Raw genomic sequence first — 23545 nt, forward strand, 5'->3', positions numbered from 1 at the left:
CGGAATTTTTTGTTTACGTCACCTTTTTTCAGAGAAACGCGGATTCTGCCGCAGAGCAGTGTGAGAGCACGTGCTGGGCACCGACCTTGTAGTATAAAGCCCAGCCAAGTGCACGAGGGAAAACTCTCCAAAAGGCTCGCAGCGCGTGCGTCGTCGAAAAGATTACGTCAACAAAAAATTCCGCCGTGGGCCAACCCATCCGCGAGTTGCACACTCTTGTTTATCTACTCTTGTTATTATGCGTAAGATTCCCGCGAAATTTAATTAATAATTATTAATTTTGACTTTTCCCGTTTGTACTTTGTCTCTGGCCCTCAAAACCAGCTAATTATTTTATTAACTTTCTATTCTTTTTACCGGTCCATGATTACCGGTACGCGCATATTCAACAACAAGCAACGTCTTGGACGTTTTTATGTCTTCCCTATTTTTTGTTGCTCGGTTAGCAAGTGGCTACTCCACCCACACGTTAGATGAGACCATGCTGACCTACCAAAGTTGAGATTAGCCAGCCTACCTGCAGCTCCAGCTCTCTTCAAATCTGTCAACTTTACAACACATTTCATTATTGTATCCGTTTCCTAGACATAGAAGTCAACTCTCCAACAATGGTTAGAAGGTTCCCCGAGCCCGCGGTATGGAATCCTTTCAAGCACCGCGTGGCGTTTTCTGGTTTAGAAATTGTCGAGGTAGGACATTATGTACATGACATTGTACTCTCTGCCTGTCTACCTTGTATACGATAATCTCTCTCCCCCCCCCCCCCCCATGTTCTTTGATCTGTACGGTTTCCTTTGTCCCCAATATAAGGGTACACAAGCGTTCTACTACACTACACTGAAGTAGTAGGATGGGAATTTGAGCTCTCACTCGAAGGATAAATTTCACCTGGTTTCTGGCGCCCCTTTCGCAACTCACACTGATGCAGAGTGGCCGGTGTTGCCGGTGCAACGGCAACGGCACCTGCGTCAGGTGTGACTGCACCAAGGTGGCGTGGAAATGCTGGAGCTGCCTTCCGTCAAAGAAGGATCGCTGTAAAAATTCCGCCGTCCGTTCTCCACCCCAGCCGGAGCTGTCAATGGCCACCGACAACCATACGGCTACGGTGCAGCATGATGCTACGGGAACAGTTCGAACCATACAATTCGATGATGCCAGCGTGGATTCCAGTAGGATTGACGCCCTTCTGGCGGAGTGCAGGTCAGCGAGCAGTGCGGCGCCGCCGAATCTGGACGTGACAGATGAGGAGTCGCACTCGGCTAGTAATAGACCGATCCAAGTCGCTGACCCTGCCTGGCACCATCACCAACAGCCAGGCAGCGCACCTATTGGCCACACTGGATGCCGGTGACAGCCAACCCTCTAGCACTCCCAACTTCGACACAGATGCAACAGCCACTGGGGGCCCGGCTGGGTCTGCGGGCGCTGGAGAGGTCCCTGATCTACCAGCCTTCCCATCACTGGATCGCACCGCATTCCGACTTGGAGAACTGGCCAGGGGAAGACTCTGTGGCCGCCAACGTTGAGGCGTATGAGGTGGTTGTCCACTTCCACCCCAACCTGTTCCCAGTTCCTCAGGGCACCGTCGGTCGCTCGTTCACCTCCCAGCTGAGTGCCTTGTTCCACAGCTTTGGCAGTGCCTCAGCGTCAGAAAATGTTGCACTCAAGGCGGCGGTGGTCTTCCCACAGCTGATGTTACAGAACCCGCAGGGCAACCATACCAAGCCGTCTCCACAGGAAAACCTGAGAAGACGTCTCGAACTTTGGCAAACAGCAAGCCTGCCGGAACTGCTCCGCGAGTCAACCACATCTAGAAGCAGGTCCAGGACAGGCACCAGCCAGCCGTCCGATCGACCCCCCCCCCTGACCTGGCAAGGGCGTTCGCCACTAATGCGTCCTCTGGCAACCTACCATCCGCCCTCCGTCAGCTATCAAATGATAGCCGTAATGGAGTTCTCAGCCTGGGCACCACTGTCGGCACTGACACCACCCGCGACCTTCTTGTCAGCGAAAATCCGGCGGGAGACCCGGTTGATGCGGAGTCTCTGCTCACGGGTGAGCCACCTGTTCAGCCCCACAGTGTGATGTTCTCGAGCCTGACTCGTGACGTCATCCGCCGGGCCGCCCTGCACACCCACGGCGCGGCTGGGCCATCGGGCGTGGACACTGATGGATGGCAGTGCATGTGCACAGCGTTCTCCGGAGCGTCGGATGAGCTGTGTAACTCGCTTGCGACATGCGCTCGTCGCATCACTACCACATACATCAACCCAGCAACACTGGAGGCGTTCGTCACATGCAGACTAATAGCCCTTGGCAAGTTGCCGGGTGTTCGACCCATTGGTATCGGCGAAGTGGTCAGGCGCATTGTCGGCAAAGCTGTCCTCACTGTCACCTTGGTCACAGGGAGAGATCCATGATGTCAGGCGCGTACACAGGGTCACCTCCAGGGGGGTTTCCAACTGAATCCTAAACAATGAGTTTTAACCCTTTGTAAAGAGCCCTAGGAAATTTTGAAAATTATACATTTTTTCGTGTTCTTTTGATCATAACTTCGGTTCTACTCTCTCAATCTTCATTATCTTGGGCTTCCTGGAAGTGGAAAGGTACCTGGGAGAGAATGAGGTCGACCATGATAGCCAGGACACAGTACAGTCATGTACATATCCAGCGATAGCGGTGGAGTGCAGCGACGATGCGAAAATGCCCCAAAGGCCCAAACGCGTCCTGCTCCAGCGATTTCGTTTTTCTTGATCGCAGACTTTTGATTTTTTGCTGTGTACTCTTGAAAATATCACAAGTGCAGTGAAGCCCCTGGAAATTTGAGTAAGTCAGGGTGACGAAAAGTCTCAAATTCTCGATACTCAAGTCGCTCTGCGCGATTTTGAAATTGCCGAGATCGCGGCTCAACTTACAAATGATTTATCTCAAGAGACATAGCTCGCAGCGCGTCGCAAATTGTTTCAACCGACAGCTGAGAGTTTTCTATTCGACCTGGATATTTGGATCGTTGGATAAGAACGAGATTTGACTGAGTTACGATCTGTTGAAGTTTCGCATTCTTGCCAGATCGATCGTGCGCCATACCAAAAAAGCCCAAAAACGTTGCTCGTTTGGAACATTTGGGGGGTTTCCGGGCAACGGGAACCCCCCCCCCCCCTGCGTACGCGCCTGGATGTAGCGGGCACCCTTCAACTATGTGCCGGTCAGGAGTGCGGCATTGAAGCTGCCATCCATGCGATGCATGATGTCCACCATGAGGAGGATGCGGATGCCATATTGCTCGCCGATGCTTCGAACGCCTTCAACCGCCTCAACCGTGAAGCCTGCCTAAGGAACATCCGTCACCTCTGTCTGTCTATAGCGCCAGCTGTCATCAACACCTACCGACAACCATCCCGCCTACTGTATATCACCTTATTTTCGGTGTTGTAAAATTTCGGTGAAAGCCAACCCCTGACCTTTCGGTGTAAGGATAAATTCGGTATGTGGCACCAAAAAAAAAAAAAAAAAAAAAAAAAAAACGGCTCTTGCACTACAAATGTAATAGCTAGGTTCCACATCCATGTACATGTACATGACTTGTCATGTACATGTATAATTATGTCATGTACTATACCATATACCAGTATACAAGTTGATTTTTTTAAATTCGACAGTGATTTTCATGATTTTACATATTTTTGGTATTTCGGAAAATTTAGGTGTACAGTCAGACCTCGCTTATCCGGTCCTCTTTTATCCGGATCCCTCGCTATCCGGAAGAAAATAGCTGGTTACAGATCTACAGCATACGCAATGCATCCTACATAACTGGTGTTCGGTTATCCGGTTCCCTCGCCTATCCGGACATTTTTGTGGAAAACGGATGTGTGCGGTTAAGCGAGGTCTGACTGTAATGTTAAATTAGGTGATCCAGGTCCAGTACCGAAGTTACCGAAATTTAAATTACACCGAAATAAAGGTGTTATACAGTATTCGTTGATGGAGAGTGCTTGCTGTCGTGCGAGGGTACCACCCAGGGTGACCCTCTGGCCATGTCAGTGTACGCGCTTGGAGTCCTCCCGTTCATCAAGAAAGTTGCAGTGGCCGGTGTGAAGCAGGGCTGGTATGCAGACGATGCTGCAGCCGGTGGGAAGTGAACGCCTGTTCGCCAATGGTGGGACAATCTTGTCAGCCATGCTCCCAGGTATGGCTACCACTGCAATGCGCAGAAGTCGCTCCTCCTCGTCAAGCCCTCCAAGTACGCAGCTGCTGTCGAGACCTTCGAAGGGACCGGTGTACAGGTTATATGTGATGGGTGCCTCCACCTCGGTGCACCTTTGGGCACGGATGAGTTTGTGGAACAATTCGTCCAATCCAAGGTCACCACCTGGTGCGAGGAAGTTGCACAGCTCACGACCATCGCTGCATCGCACTCTTAAGTTGCCCATGCTCAGAACTGCCTTTGCCCGTCATGGCGCTTCCTTCCAATGTGCTAAGCTGTGGAATGATTTGCACCCTCTAGCTCGCTGTGTGGATAACTCCGCCCGTTTTAAGAAACTGTTACCCCAATGCCTTGCTTTTTCACGCTAGTACTTATGACTTTCAGCTATGCAAAATGCGAACATGATTACCTATCCAATACCGGTAGTCTATTATATTAATTATTCATATCTTTTTGCATCTTTCCCTCGAGTGTGTCTATTGTTATTAGGCAATTGTCTGTTATAGTCACCACTATAAATAAAAATCCAATCCAATCCAAAAATCGCAACCACAAGCCGCCTACTCCGCATTCACGTAGGGCCTACAAAACAAGTGGTCCTTCCTCTGCCGAACCTCTTCCATCCCGCCGTCCCTTCTTGAACCGCTGGAACACGCCATCAGCGATCGGCTCATCCGGACCATCACAGGTCAAGCTCCACCTGGGACAACTGTTTGCTGCCTACTCTCTCTCTGCCATGCCGGCTTGGGGGACTGGGTATGGCAAACCCCTGTTCAATGGCTGAGCAATACACCTCGTCCAGAAGGATCATGGCTGGCCTCGTGTCTCGCCTGCTGGAGCAGGAGCCATCTCTTGGCGACTCTCTGACTCAGCTCCGGACAGTCAAGGCGATGGTTAGTGTTGCGGAGCGCGGCCAAGTCCATGTCTGACGCACTTCGCTCGGATCACCGAGAGCTGGCCCCTGTTCTTAACCTGACCTCAGAAAAGGGTGCATCCAGCTGGCTGACCCCCTCAGCCGCCATGGTTTCACCCTCACCAAGGGCGACTTCCGGGATGGCCTATGCCTCCGGTACGGCTGGACACCTCCTCAGCTCCCAAGGCTCTTCGTGTGCAGCAAGCCGCTGAATGTCAGTCACGCCCTGTCGTGCCCGTTTGGTGGCTCCCCGACGCTGCACCATCACGAGGTGAGGGGCATCACCGCCAGAGCCTTGGGGCAGGTCGCTCATAACATGATGGTGGAACCCCACCTCCAGCCCGTCACCGGAGAGGCCTTCCGCCATCGCACAGCCGTCACGGAGGAGCAGGCTCGGCTAGACGTTGCGGCTAGTGGTGTGTGGGATGGGCAATTCAAGCGCATCTTTATTGATGTACGGATGTTCAAGCCTTTTGCGTCTTTGAATCTTGCCACCTCCCTTGCTGCTAGCTACATACACCATGAACAAGAAAAGCGCCGGAAGTATAAAGAGCGGGTACGCAGAGTCGAGCATACCTCCTTCGTGCCGGTTGTGCTTTCTGCCTCTGGTGGCTATGGCAAGCATGCCAGTGCGCTTTTCTCACGGATCGCCTTTCTCCTGGCTGAGAGGAGCAAGGAGTGATACGCACGGGTTGTCTCCTTGCTGCGCTGCCGCCTTGGGTTTGCCCTGGTTCGTTGTGGTGCCATGTGCCTGCGTGGCTCTCTCTTTCCCCCTTTTCTTACCTCCCCTTGTGCATAAATTCTTCGCTAAATTTATCACCTAGTTGTAATGATTACCACCCTTGTGATGCTACTTATCCCAAGGTATCCCTATGTTTTAATGGTTCTGGCTGCTTGTATGTCATATGAAGAGAATGTCCGAAAACTGGTTCATGAATTTCGGAGTCCTTATTGATGATGGTGAAGAATAGCTTGAGATTTGTAGTTTTTCTTTCCCTGAGAACCTGATAGCAATTATTATTTTTTAGAACTATACGCTCTTTTGAAATAAAGTAGCAGCTGAGATTTCAATTATTATCTAAGAACGGTAAACGGGGGAGGGGGTTGGAATGGGGAGGGAAGAGGGCGTTGAGAGATGGTGGCGGAGGAGGGGTTTGGAATGGGGAGGGAAGAGGGCGTTGAGAGATGGTGGCGGGGAAGGGAGATGGAATGGGGACGAAAGAGGGCGTTGAGAGATGGTGGCGGGGGAGGGGGATGGAATGGGGACGGAAGAAGGCGTTGAGAGATGGTGGCGGGGGAGGGGGATGGAATGGGGACGGAGGAGGGCGTTGAGAGATGGTGACGTTACTGTGTTGTGATGGCCGTGACATGTTTCCGTTTTGTCTTGTTCTGCGCTACAGCTTGTACTGGGCGGTGTGTTTCTACTGCCGCTGCGCATCCTTGGTATTATCGTTGTCTTCCCGCTGGTGTGGCTGACACTGACCATCCCTACCATTGGTGTTAAGCCCGGTCAGCACCTTTCTCCATGGAGAAGGTTAGTTATCTGGTCTTGTGCAGAAGATATCGGTAGGTTTAAAAAGTGAGCTGTGCAACGAGCATGCCATGAGGATGCTGACTCGTTCCTGCATCTCTAGCCTGGCCTACCTGACTGGGCGACTCGTCCGGGACGCCCAGGCTGTACATTCGCACGCACACACACACACTCGTAATGAACTCTCGTGATGTGCTCGTTTCACAACATGTCTGACAGTGAGTACGCGTAATATAATATCCAGAAATCCGAGTACGTGTACTCCCATTCCCAACCAGAAGGTACTAGTAAACATAATATTATGGTACAAATCCGTTGATCCCCGAGCTGCAGAGAGTGCTCAATGTCAGAGACAGAGCTTAGTACATAGCAGACTCAGCGGAGGACGTTCAGGTTGGTTGTAACTCTGAGTTTCATGCCGTTAGGCAATCATCAGACAACTGATCATCAGTTGTCTGATGGGTTGATTTCAACCCCCCAAGGGGAGGGTTGAAATCAACCCGGGGCGAGAAATCGTACTAACGTACGTATCTCGGGCCAGGTTTGAATAGCAATGCACATGCAAATATAGGACTTTTGGCTGCAAATCTGTAACAGTTAATTGACCCGGGTCAACTGTCTTTATGTAAACACCCACCTATTTTTTCCATCGTACAGACTTTCAACCCGGGCTGAACTCGACCCGGGTTGAAAATTCTCATGTAAACGCAGCCTAAGTCGTCAAGGACACGTACAGGAAATCTAAAACAATCCGTATAATGTTTCAGCAAGTTGCAGATCCCTGTTACCCCCCTGTATAAGCAGCTTTTTCCACATGTACCGTATCTTTTGAATTTCATGCACCTCAATACTCACCTGATAAGAAGTTTTCTGGCGGTTGGGCTGAAACATCCAATACAACTTTCAGTGCAGCTGCTGGCTGTAATATTATACATATTTTCACTAGTTTGAGGGAAAGACACAAACGGGAAAAGATATTTTCACCTTTTACATGCGTATATTTTAGGGCTGAAAGGAATATTCGAATTATTCGAATATTCGAAATATGCAAGGCGGAAAAAGAATATTCTTCGTTAAAGTAGAATAGGACTACAGTGAAACCGGTCAAGGGACGAGAAAAAGTGGTCGCCGTGGCCAGGTGGTCTTCTTATCCAGGTTCAGTGGGTCACGTGACCATATCCACATAATTATGATACATCATTTTGATCAGTGCATCACAGTGCACACACCTATGCTACTCTAGCACGACTCATGAGTCATGTGCCTGGGGTCCTCGGACCTGTCAAATGTCGTGCATGCACCATGTACATCTACACTTCCTGCACTGATGTGTAGATCTACCATGCCTGGTGCACCATGCAATGCATACATTTACATGACTAGCACTGTACAAAGCGGTCGCGGGTGGGTGGTCGCCGGTCGCGTTGAGCGAGTGGTCGCCTTATCCGAGGTGTTTTGAATGTGAATGCGTCCGTGACAAGGAAAAGTGGTCGCCATGGTCGAGTGGTCGCCATTACAGGTTTTACTGTATTCGTAAATGTACAGAAATTTGCCTTTTTGACATCGATCAAGCTTATTTGGCGCAAAATAGAAGTAGGCTTGCCTCTTTCGATGTGTTATATTCAGCAAGACAAATGATTTTTCAAGTGTCTCTCTTGTAATTGGGGTGTATGCCAGTTAATGGTCTATGGTTACCATGGATAAAACTAGGTATCCATGAAAATTGCATGGTTTAGAATATTCGGAATATTCTTCGTTTCGCATGTATTCGGAAAAAGAATATTTGTTCGCTTCATTGAGCATTCGTTTCAGCCCTAGTACTATATTTTTATTACTTAGTGCGGTTGCAGCCCAAACGTATACGGTAACGCGGTCCGCTACCTGACGTGGTCTCCCACTGCGGCGGTCGCTTAGCACAGGTCTGTCTGTGTAGGGCGAGGGTATTCAGTCTAATTCGAGACGTGTTTTGTGCTCTTGGGCCTGTGCCATCACAATCCACTAATCAGCCCCAGAGACCAGCAGCAGCACTGCTACTGCAATCTATGACACTTGCATATTCTGCATTGGCGAACGGTATTGGGCTCTTTGGACTCTCAGGTTTGTTGCACAGGCGTGTGCCGGAGTTTGCTTGCACACGTGTGTGTGCACTATATGGCCGTGCTCCTAGCTGTATTCAACAATGTGTGGTGTGGTGTGTGTGTGTGTGTGTGTGTGTGTGTGTGTGTACACGCTTGGTTCTCTCTCAATGTACCTATCCCTAATGCAGATTCTTTGTGCTAAATGTCACCACATATGCCGTTCGCCTTATCCTCTTTATCTGCGGCTTCCTGTGGGTCAAATATTCTGGCAAGCGTGCATCCTACACTGAAGTGCCAGTCAATGTTGTCGCACCGCATGTTACTCCTTTTGATGGCTTTTTCGTCGGTGGTGTGGTGTATGGCTCGGCATTGATCTGCAGTGATGTCCTGAGCAGTCTCCTAACTAGCCGTACGTACACCGACTCGGTGTGTGTGTTTGTGTGTGTGTGTGTGTGTGTGCTTGTGTGTGTGTGTGTGTGTGCTTGTGTGCCTCTGTCTGTGTATCTTGGTGTGTTGTTTGTTTGTGTGTCTGCACTTCTGTCTGTTCTGTCTGTGAGTTTCTCTCACTCACTCACTCTCTCTCTCTCTCACTCTCTATCTCTCACTCACTCACTCACTCTCTCTATCTCTCTATCTCTATCTCTCTCTCTCTCTCTCTCTCTCTCTCTCTCTCTCTCTCTCTCTCTCTCTCTCTCTCTCTCTCTCTCTCTCTCTCTCTCTCTCTCTCTCTCTCTCTCTCTATCTATCTATCTATCTATCCATCTATCTATCTATCTATCTATCTGCTCTCATGCACATGCACACAAGTGACGAAGCACACACGCATAATGCATCCATGTGCTTTTTGTACCACCTTCACTGTAAACTGCTATTACATGTAGTAGTAGTAGTGAAAGTGGTACTGTACATGTACCAGTTTTCAACTTCAATGAAGTAAGAGCGCCCTAAGTTAGCAGCTGTACCTACACCTTTTTGCTGGTCGTTACAATCAATGTTGCTGACTGCAGTGCATCCTGCAATGCTATCCTTTTGACTATTTGTGCATCTACACTAATGGCCAATGAAGTCCAGATTAATGAGTGGAGTAGCATGAGGCTCATACCAGCCTTGTTTTTGATCCTAGAGTACCCGTGACTACCCGGGTTCCCCTCAGATGTGTACGGTATTATGACGCAAAGATCCGATTACGCTCGACCAAGACCCTATGCAGAGCTGGATCAGGCGTTGCACACTCTGGGGGGGTTATGTACTCTTGGTTACGGATGGCTGGGCTGAATCCGTGTAGAGGCTCCTTACGAGGCACAACAGTATAGGACAGCGTGGTGTCTGCACGTGGGTGGTAGTTCTCTGCTTTCTTCAGCTGGATTCAGCAGTTGGACTTGTTGCATGTGTTGTGCTGTCTTATGCAGCTATTGTACCTTGCACGGAAGCCATTCCTGTCAACCGGGAAAATGCCCAGCAACGCTCCAAGGTTCTTGATCTGGTCAAGACGTTCCTGAGCTCACCTGGCCGCCAGACACATCTGGTGGCATTTCCAGAAGGTAGTGTTCATGAATTTGTTTCCCAGAACCCGTTGATACTTTGTATAACCATATATTTTAAAAATCCATAACCATTCAAGCCATAATTATTTGTTTGCGTGGTAAAATTCAAAAGAGACCTCTTTACGTGGGAGATGGATGCTGCCTAAATTGGAGCAGGGACGGAGTTGTATCCGCGGTGTGTCCGCTGCAACACAATGAGCTAAGGCGTATTTTGTTGTAAATACAGGTGTCCTGACCACAGCTGCAATCATGAGACAACATTGGGAGATGTTCTTGCTGCGCATTGTTGTCACTCACTACGGTCAACGTTGCGAATAACGACCCTCGACCGTGCGCGAGGAAAAGTGTCGTTATTCGCAACGTTGTCGTTGTTATTCGTGAGGTTGCAAGTACATGCATGCAGTCAATTGGTCACTACTGCAAGTCAATAAATATTCGGCGCATATTTATTTTCGGCTATTTTCGGCCTGGTCATGTTTGGCTGAAAATTTCTTGCGGCCGAAAATTTGTTTTGCAAGGTTCAGTGTGACAGAGTATACAGGCGGCAGCAGTACAGGCCGAAAATTTGATGCGGCCGAAATGGGTTTTAGCCCTGGGAGGCCGAAATGTGTTTTAGTCCTGGGAGGCTGAAATTTGAATGGGCCGAACGTTTGTAGACTTACAGTTGGTCTGAAGGTTTTGTGTCGTTCTCCGCGAGTTGTTGTTACTAATATACCCAAGGTTCTGTTCATGACGTTGACTATAGTCCAGTGGCTGTGCTGTCACAAGTCGCCCTTTCTGTATGATGCAGTTGTGTCGAGTCCATACACTTTCAAGTGCACATCACAAGCAGCAGAAAAGTGCGCAGTGCGTACAGCTGGGAGCTGCGCATTCTTGTTTTTTATGTACATGTACAGACGTTTTTGAAAATAACGACCAGTTGATTGTAGGGGTTGCGATGGGTCTGTGATCTAGATCTGGATCCGAATCTGGCCAAATGATCACGGCCTTGGGCATGTTGGGTTGATCAAATCTGGCTCCAGATCTATAGAATCATCTCACAATTTTGGCGTTCATTTCAACAAATCCGGATCCAGATCTGATGGATTTGGATCCCACCGACCCGAACCGAGGAGCACAATGACCGGATCCACTGGATTCTGTATTTGTGTACAAGTGGTGTTAAAGCGATATTGCTGTAATTACTACTTTCTCCCATTGAAACTCTCAGAGTCGCAAATTCAACCCAGGACAGCGTGCAATAGGATTTTGGTGCATGTTCAGGCTTCATTCAATTGAATTGGATCCAGATTTGACCAAGTGACCATACCCTTACTGAGTTTTTATGTTGTGCTGGTGTTGTGAACATGTGTGCGTGCGTGCATGCATTTTTGACCGTTCTGTGTTGTTGCCTGTGAACTTCAGGCACCTGTGGTGGGGGCAAGTCACTGCTCTCCTTCAGACGTGGTACGACTACGTTTTGTCATTGCACTTAGATTTTGGTTGGAGGAAGACAAACTGGTACACAAAGCGAAGAAGCCACTGGAAATTTTGATGAGGCCTTTCGTACCAATGTAGCGACTTTGAAGAGTAATGGTATAAGTTTGTCAAAATTTCCAGTGACTTCTTTGCTTAGGTCGTCATTGCTTATGTTGTGAATTGGTGTGAAATCTGTCTTGCTGCAACGAACATTGTATATTCAACAATTCCAAGCATCCGTATGCTGCACGTATGAATATGACCCTCCCCAACCCACTCACCCACCCCCTGAATGAAAAATAGATTGACTTGACAGGTAGAACGGATGGATGTTTCGGCTATCAATATTTTTGGAAACTCTACTCGATCCACCCACCCATAAACGAAACTTTGTTCCTTTCGTGTGAAAGATCGATAGTTATGGACGGCCCCTTAGATCATACCGGCCTTGGCCATCACGTTATGGTTATCACATGTTAGCGTAATGACATGACGCTCAAGCTGACTGGATTTTGAATTTTTCCGATGGTTTATAGGCGATTCAGACTACGGCCAAAATCACGTGTAAATTTTTGAATTTCCATGGTGATGCAGTCGTGTTTCAAAATTTTATGCACAATCGCATGCACAATCCCTGATCAAATCCATCCGAGTCGTAGAAACGTGATCACAGTTGGCTGTAGTCTGAATCGCCCATTAGGAACAATTTTCACGCATAACACCAAGAGTACCTGTTGATAATACGGTAGATTGAAAGGTGCAAGTAGTGCCTGTCCGCCACGCATCACGCATGAAACCTTCGTCTCCGAGAAGACGCACTTGGAAGCTAGAAGTGGTAGGAGATGAGTAATCACTGATAATGCATTGGCCCAGCTGGCACCCCAGTACATGGCTACGTAATGTAGGCAGTGCCATGCCAGACGCTATGTGCAGAATTGTATGCTCTTGGGGTTATGGACTCTTTGATCGTAGCGTTTAATGTGCATGTTATTAAACTGTGAAAGTTTTCCAAAGGCAATCTCTGATCGGAAAAAAACTTTGCACATCTATCAAGGAGACTGGGCATTGTTCCCTTGCTGCTCCAATGTACCTGTGGCCATGATGACACATGACAATTGTTATACTCTTGAAGAGCACGCCCCCCCCCCCCCCCCCCCCCTTTAATTCCAGCGGCATTTGTGCAATGGAAATTGTGTGCAGTTGTAGTGCGCAGCAGCGGTGGCTTATTTTGGTTACTGAGCCTTCTGCTGGTTTGTCGAGGGTGCCGGCTTGTGCTGGATTACCAAAGGATTACTGTTTGCTGTTTTATGTTTATTGCACTACGATTGCTGTTGTAAGACCCACCATGTAAAGGAACATTGCTGGGTTGCGGTCGCATGGAAGCCTCTTCTCTGACCGATTGAAAACATAGTGCGGTGTTCAATTTCTGTCTGGTTTGTTGCCGTAGGCGCTTTCCAGCCTGGTACCGCTGTTCAACCTATTGTTCTGGACTACAGGGCTCGGCAGGTATGTGTGCATGCGCGCGCGCGTGTGTGTGTGTGTCCCATATGGTGCAGTGGTATATGCAGTCAATTTCCAATTGAGAGGTTGCAGGTTCGATTCCCGACGATTATGGTCGCACACGTCTTTCTTCTCTTTCTCATTCTCCTAGCTCTTCTTTCATTCTCCTGGTGTGAAAATGAAGGAAAAAAAATGAAAAATAGGGATTTTAATTCATCAGCCTTGCAAGCTATTGAATGATGTAATCCCAGCACAAATTGTTATGTCTAACATAGCTTGTTCGCTATCATCGCTTCAGCGATGGGCAGGAGTATGAGTATGAATGTGTGTGTGTGTGTGTGTGTGTGTGTGTGTGTGCGCGTGTGTGTGTGTGTGTGTGTGCGCTTGTGCGCGTGTGTGTGTGTGTGTGTGTGTGCGTGTGTGTGAAATTGAGATCTGTCTTTTCTGGATGCCTCTGCAAGTGTAAGGTGTGTATAGGTAACGGTCACAGTCGTTTAGATTGCGATGAACTCCGCGTTGTGTGGGCCAGGTGTGCATTGGGGTCGATTCACATGTCTTCGTCAGTTATGTCACTTACCGTAAAGTCGCGGATATTAAAAAGCCGGGTTTATAAGCATATAAGCCGCTTTCTGCATCAGGCTTTAATGCAAACCAGGCTTGTATGCAAACCATGCTTATATGCACCACTGATATTTTTGCCAGCCTTGTATGCACATAGAAGCCAGGCTTCTACGCGCGACACGCGTAGATCTACCACTGACTACCGGTATGGCGGCAGTTTTACTATGCACCGTACATAGCGCATGCACTCTTGACCTACCCAATCCGCGCTTGCATAGACGCCAGGCTTCTACGCGCGACAGGATTATATGGATTTGACCCGTTTGATTTTCAGGCTTCTATCCGCGATGTGCTTGTATGCAAACCCGGCTTTTATCCGCGACTTTACGGTATGTGGATTGGACAGTTATCTTACGTCTTGATTTGTTTCATTCGAAGCTTGTCCGCTACCGTTGCTATTAGAGAAAATCTGAGGGTGTACATCCAGTGCATTTGCAGGTTTGCGTGCTTCTCTTGCGACGGGCGTATACATGGTACATAGTGTGTATGTGTGCGTGCACATGTGTGTTTGTGTGTGCATGCATGTGTGTGTGTGTGTGTGTTTGTGTATGTATGTGTGTGTGTATGTATGTGCGTGCGTGTACGCGCGCATGCATGCAAGTATACGCGCGTGTGTGTGCTCAGACAATACGTTCTGTGCGATGAACCTGTATCCCATGTGCTGTGTGTTCTGCTCTGCTCTGCTGCAGTTGATTTCAGTCTGGTCATTTGACTGCCAGTCGCCGTAAGTGACTTTCCTGACTGTTCCGCATCTTACTTACTCACTTGAAGTTTTAGGCGCTGTTCACATGAGAGTGTTCAAGTCGGCGTGCACACGCATCGATTGGAGTGTTGATGTGATAGGTTGCGCTTAGCCCGCACCAGCTGCCAAGTAGCCGTACTAGCCGTACAGTGAAATCTGTCAAGGCGACCACCTGTCCTAGAAGACCACTGGAACCAGAATCAAGGGGTGCTATTTCCAGTCAAACGACCCTGGATAAGGAGACCACCTGGTAACAGAGACCACGTTTCGTAGGTCCCTTGAGCAGTCGTCTTGGGCAGGTTTCTATTTGCGTGCATACGGTAAAACCTGTTGTCCGGACCCTGTGCCAAGCGGAATCCTGTGTTGACCGGACACATTTTTTCCGTGCACCAAAGTGCTATGCATCGAACGTGCATACTGCACAGGTAGAACATTTCGTCGGTCAATAATTCGTCCAACTCCAAAGAAAGGGAGTTCGTCCGGTTGAACATTTCGTCTATGGATCACAGAGTGTATTGAAAAGCTCGACAAATCGACGATTGTAGTCCGGCAATTAATTTAGTCCAAAAGCTCCTTGGACGAAAAAGACGAAATTAAATTCCAGCCGAATATTTCTGCTTATACAGTACCTGGATCGTGCGGAATCCTGTTACGTTTTACTATACTTGACAGCATGCCCACACTGACCACATTTCCCGCTCAATCCATCACCGGATGAGTCACATGACGGGTGACAATACATGCTCCATACTAGCAAGCAAACTTGTACTTGTGTCACCATGTTAGTACCGTACCATGTACTGTCCGAGAACTCAACTCTCGTCTATGCACATGTACATGCACCCTAGGTTCCAGCCTGCAATGCATTGAACTCAACCTAGGTGGAGAACTACCACATCAGCAGAGCCTTACTCATAGAATGTGATGTAGCTGGCCTGGCTTCTTGTCTACATGCATGTGAAAGACACCCACAGTTTAGTTAGAATACCAATGTTTGTCATACTAATGGTCTGTTTTGGCGCAGTGAATTCATTTTGCCGACTAACTGTATGTGTGTGTTTGTGTGCGCGTGTGTGTGTGCGTGTACGCGCTTATGTGATCTCTGCTCTTGTGATATCAGCGCTGTTCAAATGTTGTTGCAGCTGAGTCGCCTCTACTCACCTCTTCATATCAAGGTGGGGTTCTATCTTGTGTGTGTGTGTTGGGGGTGGGGGTCTATTACATCACAACATCATGTAGCTCACTGTGTGCAGAAAACCGACAGTTTAGCCTGCCCGGTAAAACACAATTTCATTTGCGACTACTACTTGAGCAGAACATTGAAGCTCTACTGGTGACGAGTGAATCACCACATGGTTCCTGAACGTATTACTCCTACTACTACTAATACAGGGAAACCTGTCTAAGCCAACCGCTCATAGGGCCTTCAAAATGTGGTCGCTGTGTACAGGTGGTCTCCTTATCCAAGGTCATTTAACTAGAAATCGTATCCCCTGGGCCTGGTTGTAGGTGTCCTCTAGGGCAAGTGGTCACCTTATCAGAGTGGTCGCCTTATCAGAGTGGTCGCCTTGACAGGTTTTGCTGTATCTGAATATCTGTGGTCTGGCCCATGATTGCTTCACAATCCAACTGTCAGAACGATGTGTGTTGACTTTCTTCTAACATTATCTTCTTGCTGATGTGCCCTGTGCTTTCTGTGCTGTTGTAGTTCTTGGATGTCTACCGTCCGTCAGAGGCGGTGAGTACTCCACAACGTAGCTTTTAGACCAGAAGTGCATACTGTACGCCGTACGGTGCAATTGCATGTGAAATCAGAGAAGAATGTAGGATGGTCTGCAATATGATAGGGCATGATGTTGATGGGGTGTGTGCGAACAGAGAGAATGTAAGAGGGTGTTTGAGGATATTCAGGGGACAATTCATGACAGGTTTTACTGTACACGTCAGCTGTAAGTGACTGTGTTCAAACTGATTTGTGCCGGTTGACGAGGATGCTGGACTAGTTACTTCCCGGACCGACTATTGAAGCAGGATCTGACTATCTGACCGATTTCAAAGACATGGTCATGTGCATGGCCTATTGTGTGTGTGTGTGTGTGTGTGCGTGTGTGTGCGTGCGTGCGTGCGTGTGTGTGCACATTTATGCATGTGTGTCTGTGTATGTACATTTGTCTGTGTATTTCTTCTCAACCACTCTGTAGGAAAAGCAAGATCCAGTTCTCTATGCCAACAATGTTCAAGCTGTTGTGGCAAGGTATGCGGTGTGTGCAGTTGTTTCACTTTCATTCGTCCTCTGTCTGGACAGCACAGCATGGCGATGTCGGAGAATTGCGGAAACAGACTACGTGTGTGATTATATTCACTTCACTTTTAAAACATGTTTATCTTTGGTTATGAAGGCAGATACCATGAAGGGGTGAATGTTATTGCTATGCTGACGTCATTGGAACAAAGTGTTTATTACGCCTTGTTCTCCCCGGTCATAACTAATTATGTGACACAGTTACCTTCACCTGTATTCGTCGGAGCCACCAATTGTTATTGAATTGTTTGAGTTCCGCCCGCTGTTCTCTCCTGGAATACAGTCTACACGCGATAACTGATACGTCACTCGCGATAAGACACACACTTTTGAAATCAGGACGTTATGTACTGTTGCATATGTACAATGTATACAGTATAATATTATGTAAGTCATGCACTCGCGATAAGTCGAGCATTTCTACCTCCAAGATCGGGTGCGTGACTTATCGAGAGTAGGCTGTATAATGATTACGGTGTATAATTTAGTGCATATACTTGTTTGCTGGCCTTTGTAGAGAGCTGGGCTGTCCAAGCACTCAGCACACTCGTGATGATGGCATGCTGGTGTACAAGGCATTGCAGCTCGGTCTGCCGGCAGATGCCGGCTGCGTTGAACTCGGCATTCTCAAGCAGCAGCTCGGGTGAGTGCACATGCACTGTTTATCGTGTTCTGATTGATCAAGAATACCAACCACCGATGGCAGCGCTTTGTGCTCACCCACCGGGCAAGCCTTATCAGTTCACCCACAGCCTATTCAGAAACAGATGAACCTTGCAAATTGGAAAATCTGGTTTGGGCTGAGTTCATGCTCCAAACAGTTCTCAAATTCGTACTTGTGTGGCTTGGGTTCTGCCCAGATTATATTAAACTTGGCCGAAAAGGGAACTCCGTGCTCTTTGCCTTGTTTGATTTCCCTAACCTCCAACCTGAACAGGAAGAACTGCATGGCTATTCTGAGGAGGTTTACTAAGACTAATTTTGGAAAAGGGCCAGATTTTCGCCGATGATTCGAGAAAACTCCGGATCCCTTTTTCTGAACATTCTGCAGACGCCATTGCTACTATTCTGTAGACTACATGGCAATGCTGCTAGTACTTGTACGTACATTACAGTTGTTGTGCTTACACTACCGATAGTTTATTAGTAGTAGTAGTTACTAGTAGTGCACTTTTCATGTGTCACTGCCGGTAGTAGTACAGTAGCATGTCTTTTATCCAGCGTTCAGTCATCCGTCATGCGGGTTCTCCCAGTCATCCGTCATGCGGGTTCTCCCAGTCATCCGTCATGCGGGTTCTCCCAGTCATCCGTCATGTGGGTTCTCCGGCAGCGTGTTGGCAGCTCAGGTTTTCCAGTGTGTTCCATGAAAACCGTGTTAATACCCTGAACATCATGAACATTGCCTTACACGTATTGTCATAGAGTGGGCTCGTATTGATGTGCACAATTTCCTTTAAAATAAACACGAGTGTTGGATACGAAAACAATGCCAAAATGAAGGTACATGGACATGGACATGTGCGACCATGAAACGTAATCGTGTTCATGTGTGGATTGATACGTGTAGGTGATAATTTAGCTTGAGTTATCCGGAATATTCACGTAACCAACGGGGCTCGGTCCGCGAGGGTGTCGGATGACTGACACGCTGCTGTAGTACATGTTTTGTGTGTTTGTGTGTTTGTTTGCTGCTTCTATGCCATATAGGTTGAGTATGAGCCAGCTGAAAGAGGCGATGGCCAGGTTTGCCAGTGTCAACACCGCCAAGAATGGCCATGTTACGCAGGCCGAGATGTCAGCGTATTTAGCCTGGCCTGTGCAAGGTCATGTGCCGGAGATGTTCCGCGAGTACGACACGGTAAGCCAGTGTGCTGCCGTCTGAGCGCGCTTCAGAGTCTCTGGGGGGTGTCCAACAAGGCGTGTCTGTTTGTTGGACCTTATCTACAGACAAACCTCATGGTGTCGTACGAAGTGTTCATCGGAAGCGCTGCGAGGGGAGACGTGTTTCTTACCGTGATCGCCAGTGAAGAGTTGCTTCTGCTAAGCACTCCTTTGATGGAGCCTGGTGCCAAAATATCTACATATGTACAATGTAGCATGACATGCATGATAATGCCCGTGCAGTGAAGGCAGAACGAAGTGTTACTAGCCACTTGAGTTTCACGCTAGAAATTGTACACGTCCAACAGAGAGCAGTGCTTCTTCTGTAAAAGTGTTTAAGCCTAAGTCCACTGCATGCTTGTGAATGTCGACAACACAGTTCATTCACTGCACTTTCCAGTGCTTTCGTCTTATAGGTCTCAGACTCTGTGGCTTGGCCTGTCAGGAAAATGACAATGCATTGTCAGGACATCCGGTGTACTAGCCCAAACTGTCCTCGGTTCGGCGATTGAAATGTGTGAATTCAATCCTCCATGGGGCTGCCGAAGGGGGTCCTCAATTCCCGTGTGTCTGTATTCCCCAGGTGTCCTTCAGGACAAGCTCTACTGAAACCACACACCTGCTTTTTAGGTTATACTAGTGTTGTAGTACGAATGCCTAACACACTAGTACCTGAAAGACACTAGTGCCTGTAGTGTATGCATTGGATTTGAAGGAGACACCGCTCATCTGAAGTGCTTTGCATTTTACAATACATATTTTCCACGTTGTTGAACCTTCGACTCCCCGTACTGTATTGAATAGTTGCCATGTGAGTATTAGCACTGAGTTCGAGCCAGCTTGCCACTGGTACACGTAGAAGTGTCATGTTTCCTGGTGTGTGCCATGCGTTGCCTGTGTGTGCAGGGCAAGTGCAATTACTTGACGTTCCGCGACTTTCTCCTGGGCCTTGTTGACCTAACATATGCCGTCCCGGACCAGGAGAATCTGAAAGTTTCTGCATTCAAGGTACGGTTTGTGGCACACCTTTCAATAGCTTTTACATGTTGATGGTGTTTCGTTTCTTGTAGAGTGACGCTCTTGGATTTAGCCTGATTTTTACCGTTCAGGGTCTGTACACACACACACGATATCTCATACATGCATGCACTAAAACGTTCATAACTCACTCAAATCTTGATGGAATTCCATAGTCGAAGCACCTAGAAAGAAGCCAAAGAGCTCAGCTTTCCATTGCAACAATCGCTGAAGCGCTCGGCATTTCAGTCACGGCAAAACACTGATTTTTCTCACGGACTGATCTTGAGTGAGGGATTGCCGCTTACCGTAACATCAGGTCGGAAATTCGTTGTAGCTGTTTCGTTCATTGAGCTTCTTTTCCTGCCTCCACATGCCAACATGAGACCTTGACAACACATCACAAAACTGATTTTTCGTGCAAACTGCACCGCACCGTCCAGCTGGCTGCAGTGCTTGCAGGCGACTGTGGGGCAAAGCTCACATGCGGCGCATACCGTAGCAGGGCAGTGTACGTATGCGTTCACCGTACTAGGGCACTATACAGAAACAATGCCCTAGTAGGCTAGTACGGTGCATTACTGACTGGTCAGCTCCTGGCAACTGGCATGTGATATGCTTGAAAACCTATCCAGCACGTATCACATTTGCTGTGTTCCTTCTTTTTCAGGCCCTTTCAGGAGGCGCTGACGAAATAACTGTGGACGGAGTGAGGTCTTTCTTCGAAGAGAATGACATTGCTGTCTCAATTGTAGAAAGCCAGGCACTCCTTAATAGCTGGAGTGTTCTGAGTGGAGCGCACTCGTCCGGAAAGCTCAATAAAGGTGAGGACAACTGCTTGTCTTGTCCAATGGTATGCTGTGGTGTGACCAATGTGATCATCGACAGGCTTCATTGCACACTACTTTCCATAATCTGAACACTCTCCACACTAGTATTACGGTGGCTGTGAGACGTTCCATTTTTCATCGCCAGAAGTTCACTTATCCGTGCTCTTCTCCAGAGTCCACAAGGGATGAAGCAGTAGTGTCCACAGCCTGACTGACACCCACCGTAGATAACACACTTGCTGCAATGCCCGTGTCATGCCATGCTCTACGCAGCAAATATCGTTGAAGTTCAGCAACGTTTCACTTTGTGCTGGGTGCCAGTGTGCATTGTTAACCCTTTGAGAGCCGCTTGGAACTTCATTTTCTTTCAGTTCTACTCACTCCATCAGGAGTCTGAGGTCAGACATGATGACCAGTATATACTCTGCACCAGAGAGCAACGAAAGAGCGAAAACTGCGCCGAATGCATGCATTTTTGTCCTGCTCCAGCAAGTTCATTTTTCTCGATCGCAGAGTTCCAATTTTCATTGTGTACTCTTGAGAATCCTGCCAGCGGAACCCACGCAAATTTGAGTACCTCAGCACGAGGACAAGTTTCGAAATTCTCATCTTTCGCGTTTGTGTAGAATTCTATGCTTTCAAGTATGGGGCGGCGTAGCCGACATTTGTGCTTTGGATCAGGTTGGCTAAAGCTTAATTTCTTAGGGTTGGCTAAAGCTTAATTTCTTAGGGTTGGCTAAAGCTTAATCTCTTAGGCTTTTCTTCGTACACTACGACTCAGAATGGCCGCCACGCTCCCAAGTCTCATTTTTTCTGAGTAGACCGCGGTGGACTTGTTTTGCGTTGCTTTGCAAACCTGCGACGTTGTACGGGTGCTTGAGAGTTGTTCATCCTCATTCGTGTGCAGCCTGGCAATAGCCGCCCTCCTTAAATGGTGGTCGTCAGTCTTGCCTTGGCATGTGTACATTTGATATCGCAGTGCTTTGCTTTGCTTAGCCATAGTTTGTCTGTAAAATTCTGCAACTTCATGGCCTTGGGGCAGTTGTTGAGTGAGCAGTTGGTCAGCAGGGGTAGTTTTGTTACAACTCATTAGTTAGCGTTCACAGCTCCCACACTGGAGTGATACATCTTAATGAAACGACATTGGTTACAAGACAATCCTCGTTTAATAGTACTATACAAAACGGTCCAAATTCTCCGACATCTCAAACTCATCATATGAAAGTCCGGATAGTAGATAATCTCGTTTGAAGACAAAAAAATGAAACCCCCCAGGGTTGTCTACTGACGAGAGTAGACCTGTATGGTGCATTCGAGTACTGCAGGCTGCGAAAGCAGTGGAACAGTTAGTCATGATCGTGGTGGAGTCCAGTCTGCCCAAGTCGATCGTGTTGCTGCTGGGGCTGTTGTGGGACTGATGGTTTGACACTGAGCATGACGTTGTAAGCAGTTGTGTTGCAGTGACCGGCGTTCTCTACTGCTCTGCGTGTGCTGCAGACGAGTTCGCAACACTGCTGCGCCGTTGCCCGGAGTATCTTGTCCTGCTTTTCTGGACGTTGTTCGGTATGGACGGCTTCCCGCCAGTCACCCCACCAGCAGCAGAAGACAAGCCTGACAGGCGTCGGCGGAAATCCACCCCAGCTCTCATCTAGGCCAGTTGGCATGTTTTGTTTTGTTTTTTTGTGTTAAGCCAAACTACGATTTTCTCAGCAATGATTGCAGGCATTCATTGGTGCTTTAGAGCTTGATAAATCGATTGTGGCCTCCTCTGGTATGCCACTGGCTTTGGCCTCCTCTGGTATGCCACTGGCTACGTGTGATTGTTAGTCCTAGCACTCTTTTTTTTAGCTCCTTGCTTTTTGCGATGACACTTTGTAGAATATTCTGTTGTTATTATGTCCGCACCTTTACAGCCATGGAGGTATATTTGATTATAAAGCCAGTCTCAGTTATAAAGCCATTGGCTTCGTAAATGAAATGACCTTTGAAGGAATAAGTGCTATTGCTAAGAAACTTTCAGCCCAGTAGGAAGGGTGAACAAGTGAATTTAGAGTGGATTTGACTTTTATGGCATGGCGTAGTGGTTGAGTCATTTTGCATCTAAAATAGCTGGGAAAGCAGCTGTGTTTCGAATATAAGGCCATGGCTTTAAAGGCGCTGACATACGGTATCAACTTTTGACTTTTAATGCTGAAAATGTAGCAGTAACGTCAATAATGTTTGTATTCCCTGTGAACACATGACTCTGTCGTGTATTGCTTACCTTTTGAATCGCTGCGCGATGATTGTCGTAAGTGTATGCGTCTTGTACGGTGTCTTGTACGGTGTTTGCCGTAACTAATTTCAGGCCCATGTACATGTAGTCTTATATCAATCGATTTACTGACTGTTTGACATTCTGGTTCCTTACGGTTCCTTACTGTTCACTAGACTCTCTTATTTATACCACACAATATTTACTCCTTTTTGTCCGCTAATGTGACACTTTTTCGGCGATGGCTGTTTGACGTGTTCGGTGTCTTCACGGCTGTTCTGTTTGCTCACTCTGCGCGTGGGCTCCGATACCACGGCCGTCTGCTGGGGCCCAATGCCATGGCCGTTGTAAATCTAGCCACCACCACCACCATTGGCAGCTATTGCTGCCGTCAAGAGTACATAACCCCCAAGAGTGTGCAACTGCCTGCACAACCTCTATGGTGTGCTGCGACGGCAGAACTTCACATCACGTGACATGGTTCAAAAGGTTATGCTGGCAAACAGTGCAAAGTGACCACAAGAGAGTTGTATCTATCATGCACAGAGTGCAAATAATGTGTACGGGTACATCACGTGATGTGAAGTTCTGCCGTCGCAGACCCCATAGCTGGAGTTGCACACTCTTGGGGGTTATGTACTCTTGCTGCCGTGCGTATAGTAAATTT

The 23545-nt window shown here is 48.0% G+C and overlaps 1 protein-coding gene across 1 annotated transcript; it reads left to right on the plus strand.

Annotated features, from left to right (window-relative positions):
- The first annotated feature begins 335 nt into the window (after nt 1–335).
- Nucleotides 336–23247, plus strand: LOC135817309 (lysophosphatidylcholine acyltransferase 2B-like). Its single transcript, XM_065330468.1, has 15 exons — nt 336–689; nt 6521–6654; nt 8918–9138; nt 10139–10270; nt 11678–11719; nt 13179–13237; nt 14542–14576; nt 15715–15769; nt 16303–16332; nt 16796–16848; nt 17414–17539; nt 18604–18754; nt 19684–19785; nt 20465–20618; nt 22122–23247. Exons 1-15 carry the CDS (start codon nt 609–611, stop codon nt 22274–22276), a joined length of 1530 nt encoding a protein of 509 aa, XP_065186540.1. The 5' UTR covers nt 336–608; the 3' UTR covers nt 22277–23247.
- The last annotated feature ends 298 nt before the right edge of the window (nt 23248–23545 follow it).

The sequence above is a fragment of the Sycon ciliatum genome, chromosome 5 (assembly GCF_964019385.1).
Source record: "Sycon ciliatum chromosome 5, ocSycCili1.1, whole genome shotgun sequence".
Lineage (NCBI taxonomy): Eukaryota > Metazoa > Porifera > Calcarea > Leucosolenida > Sycettidae > Sycon > Sycon ciliatum.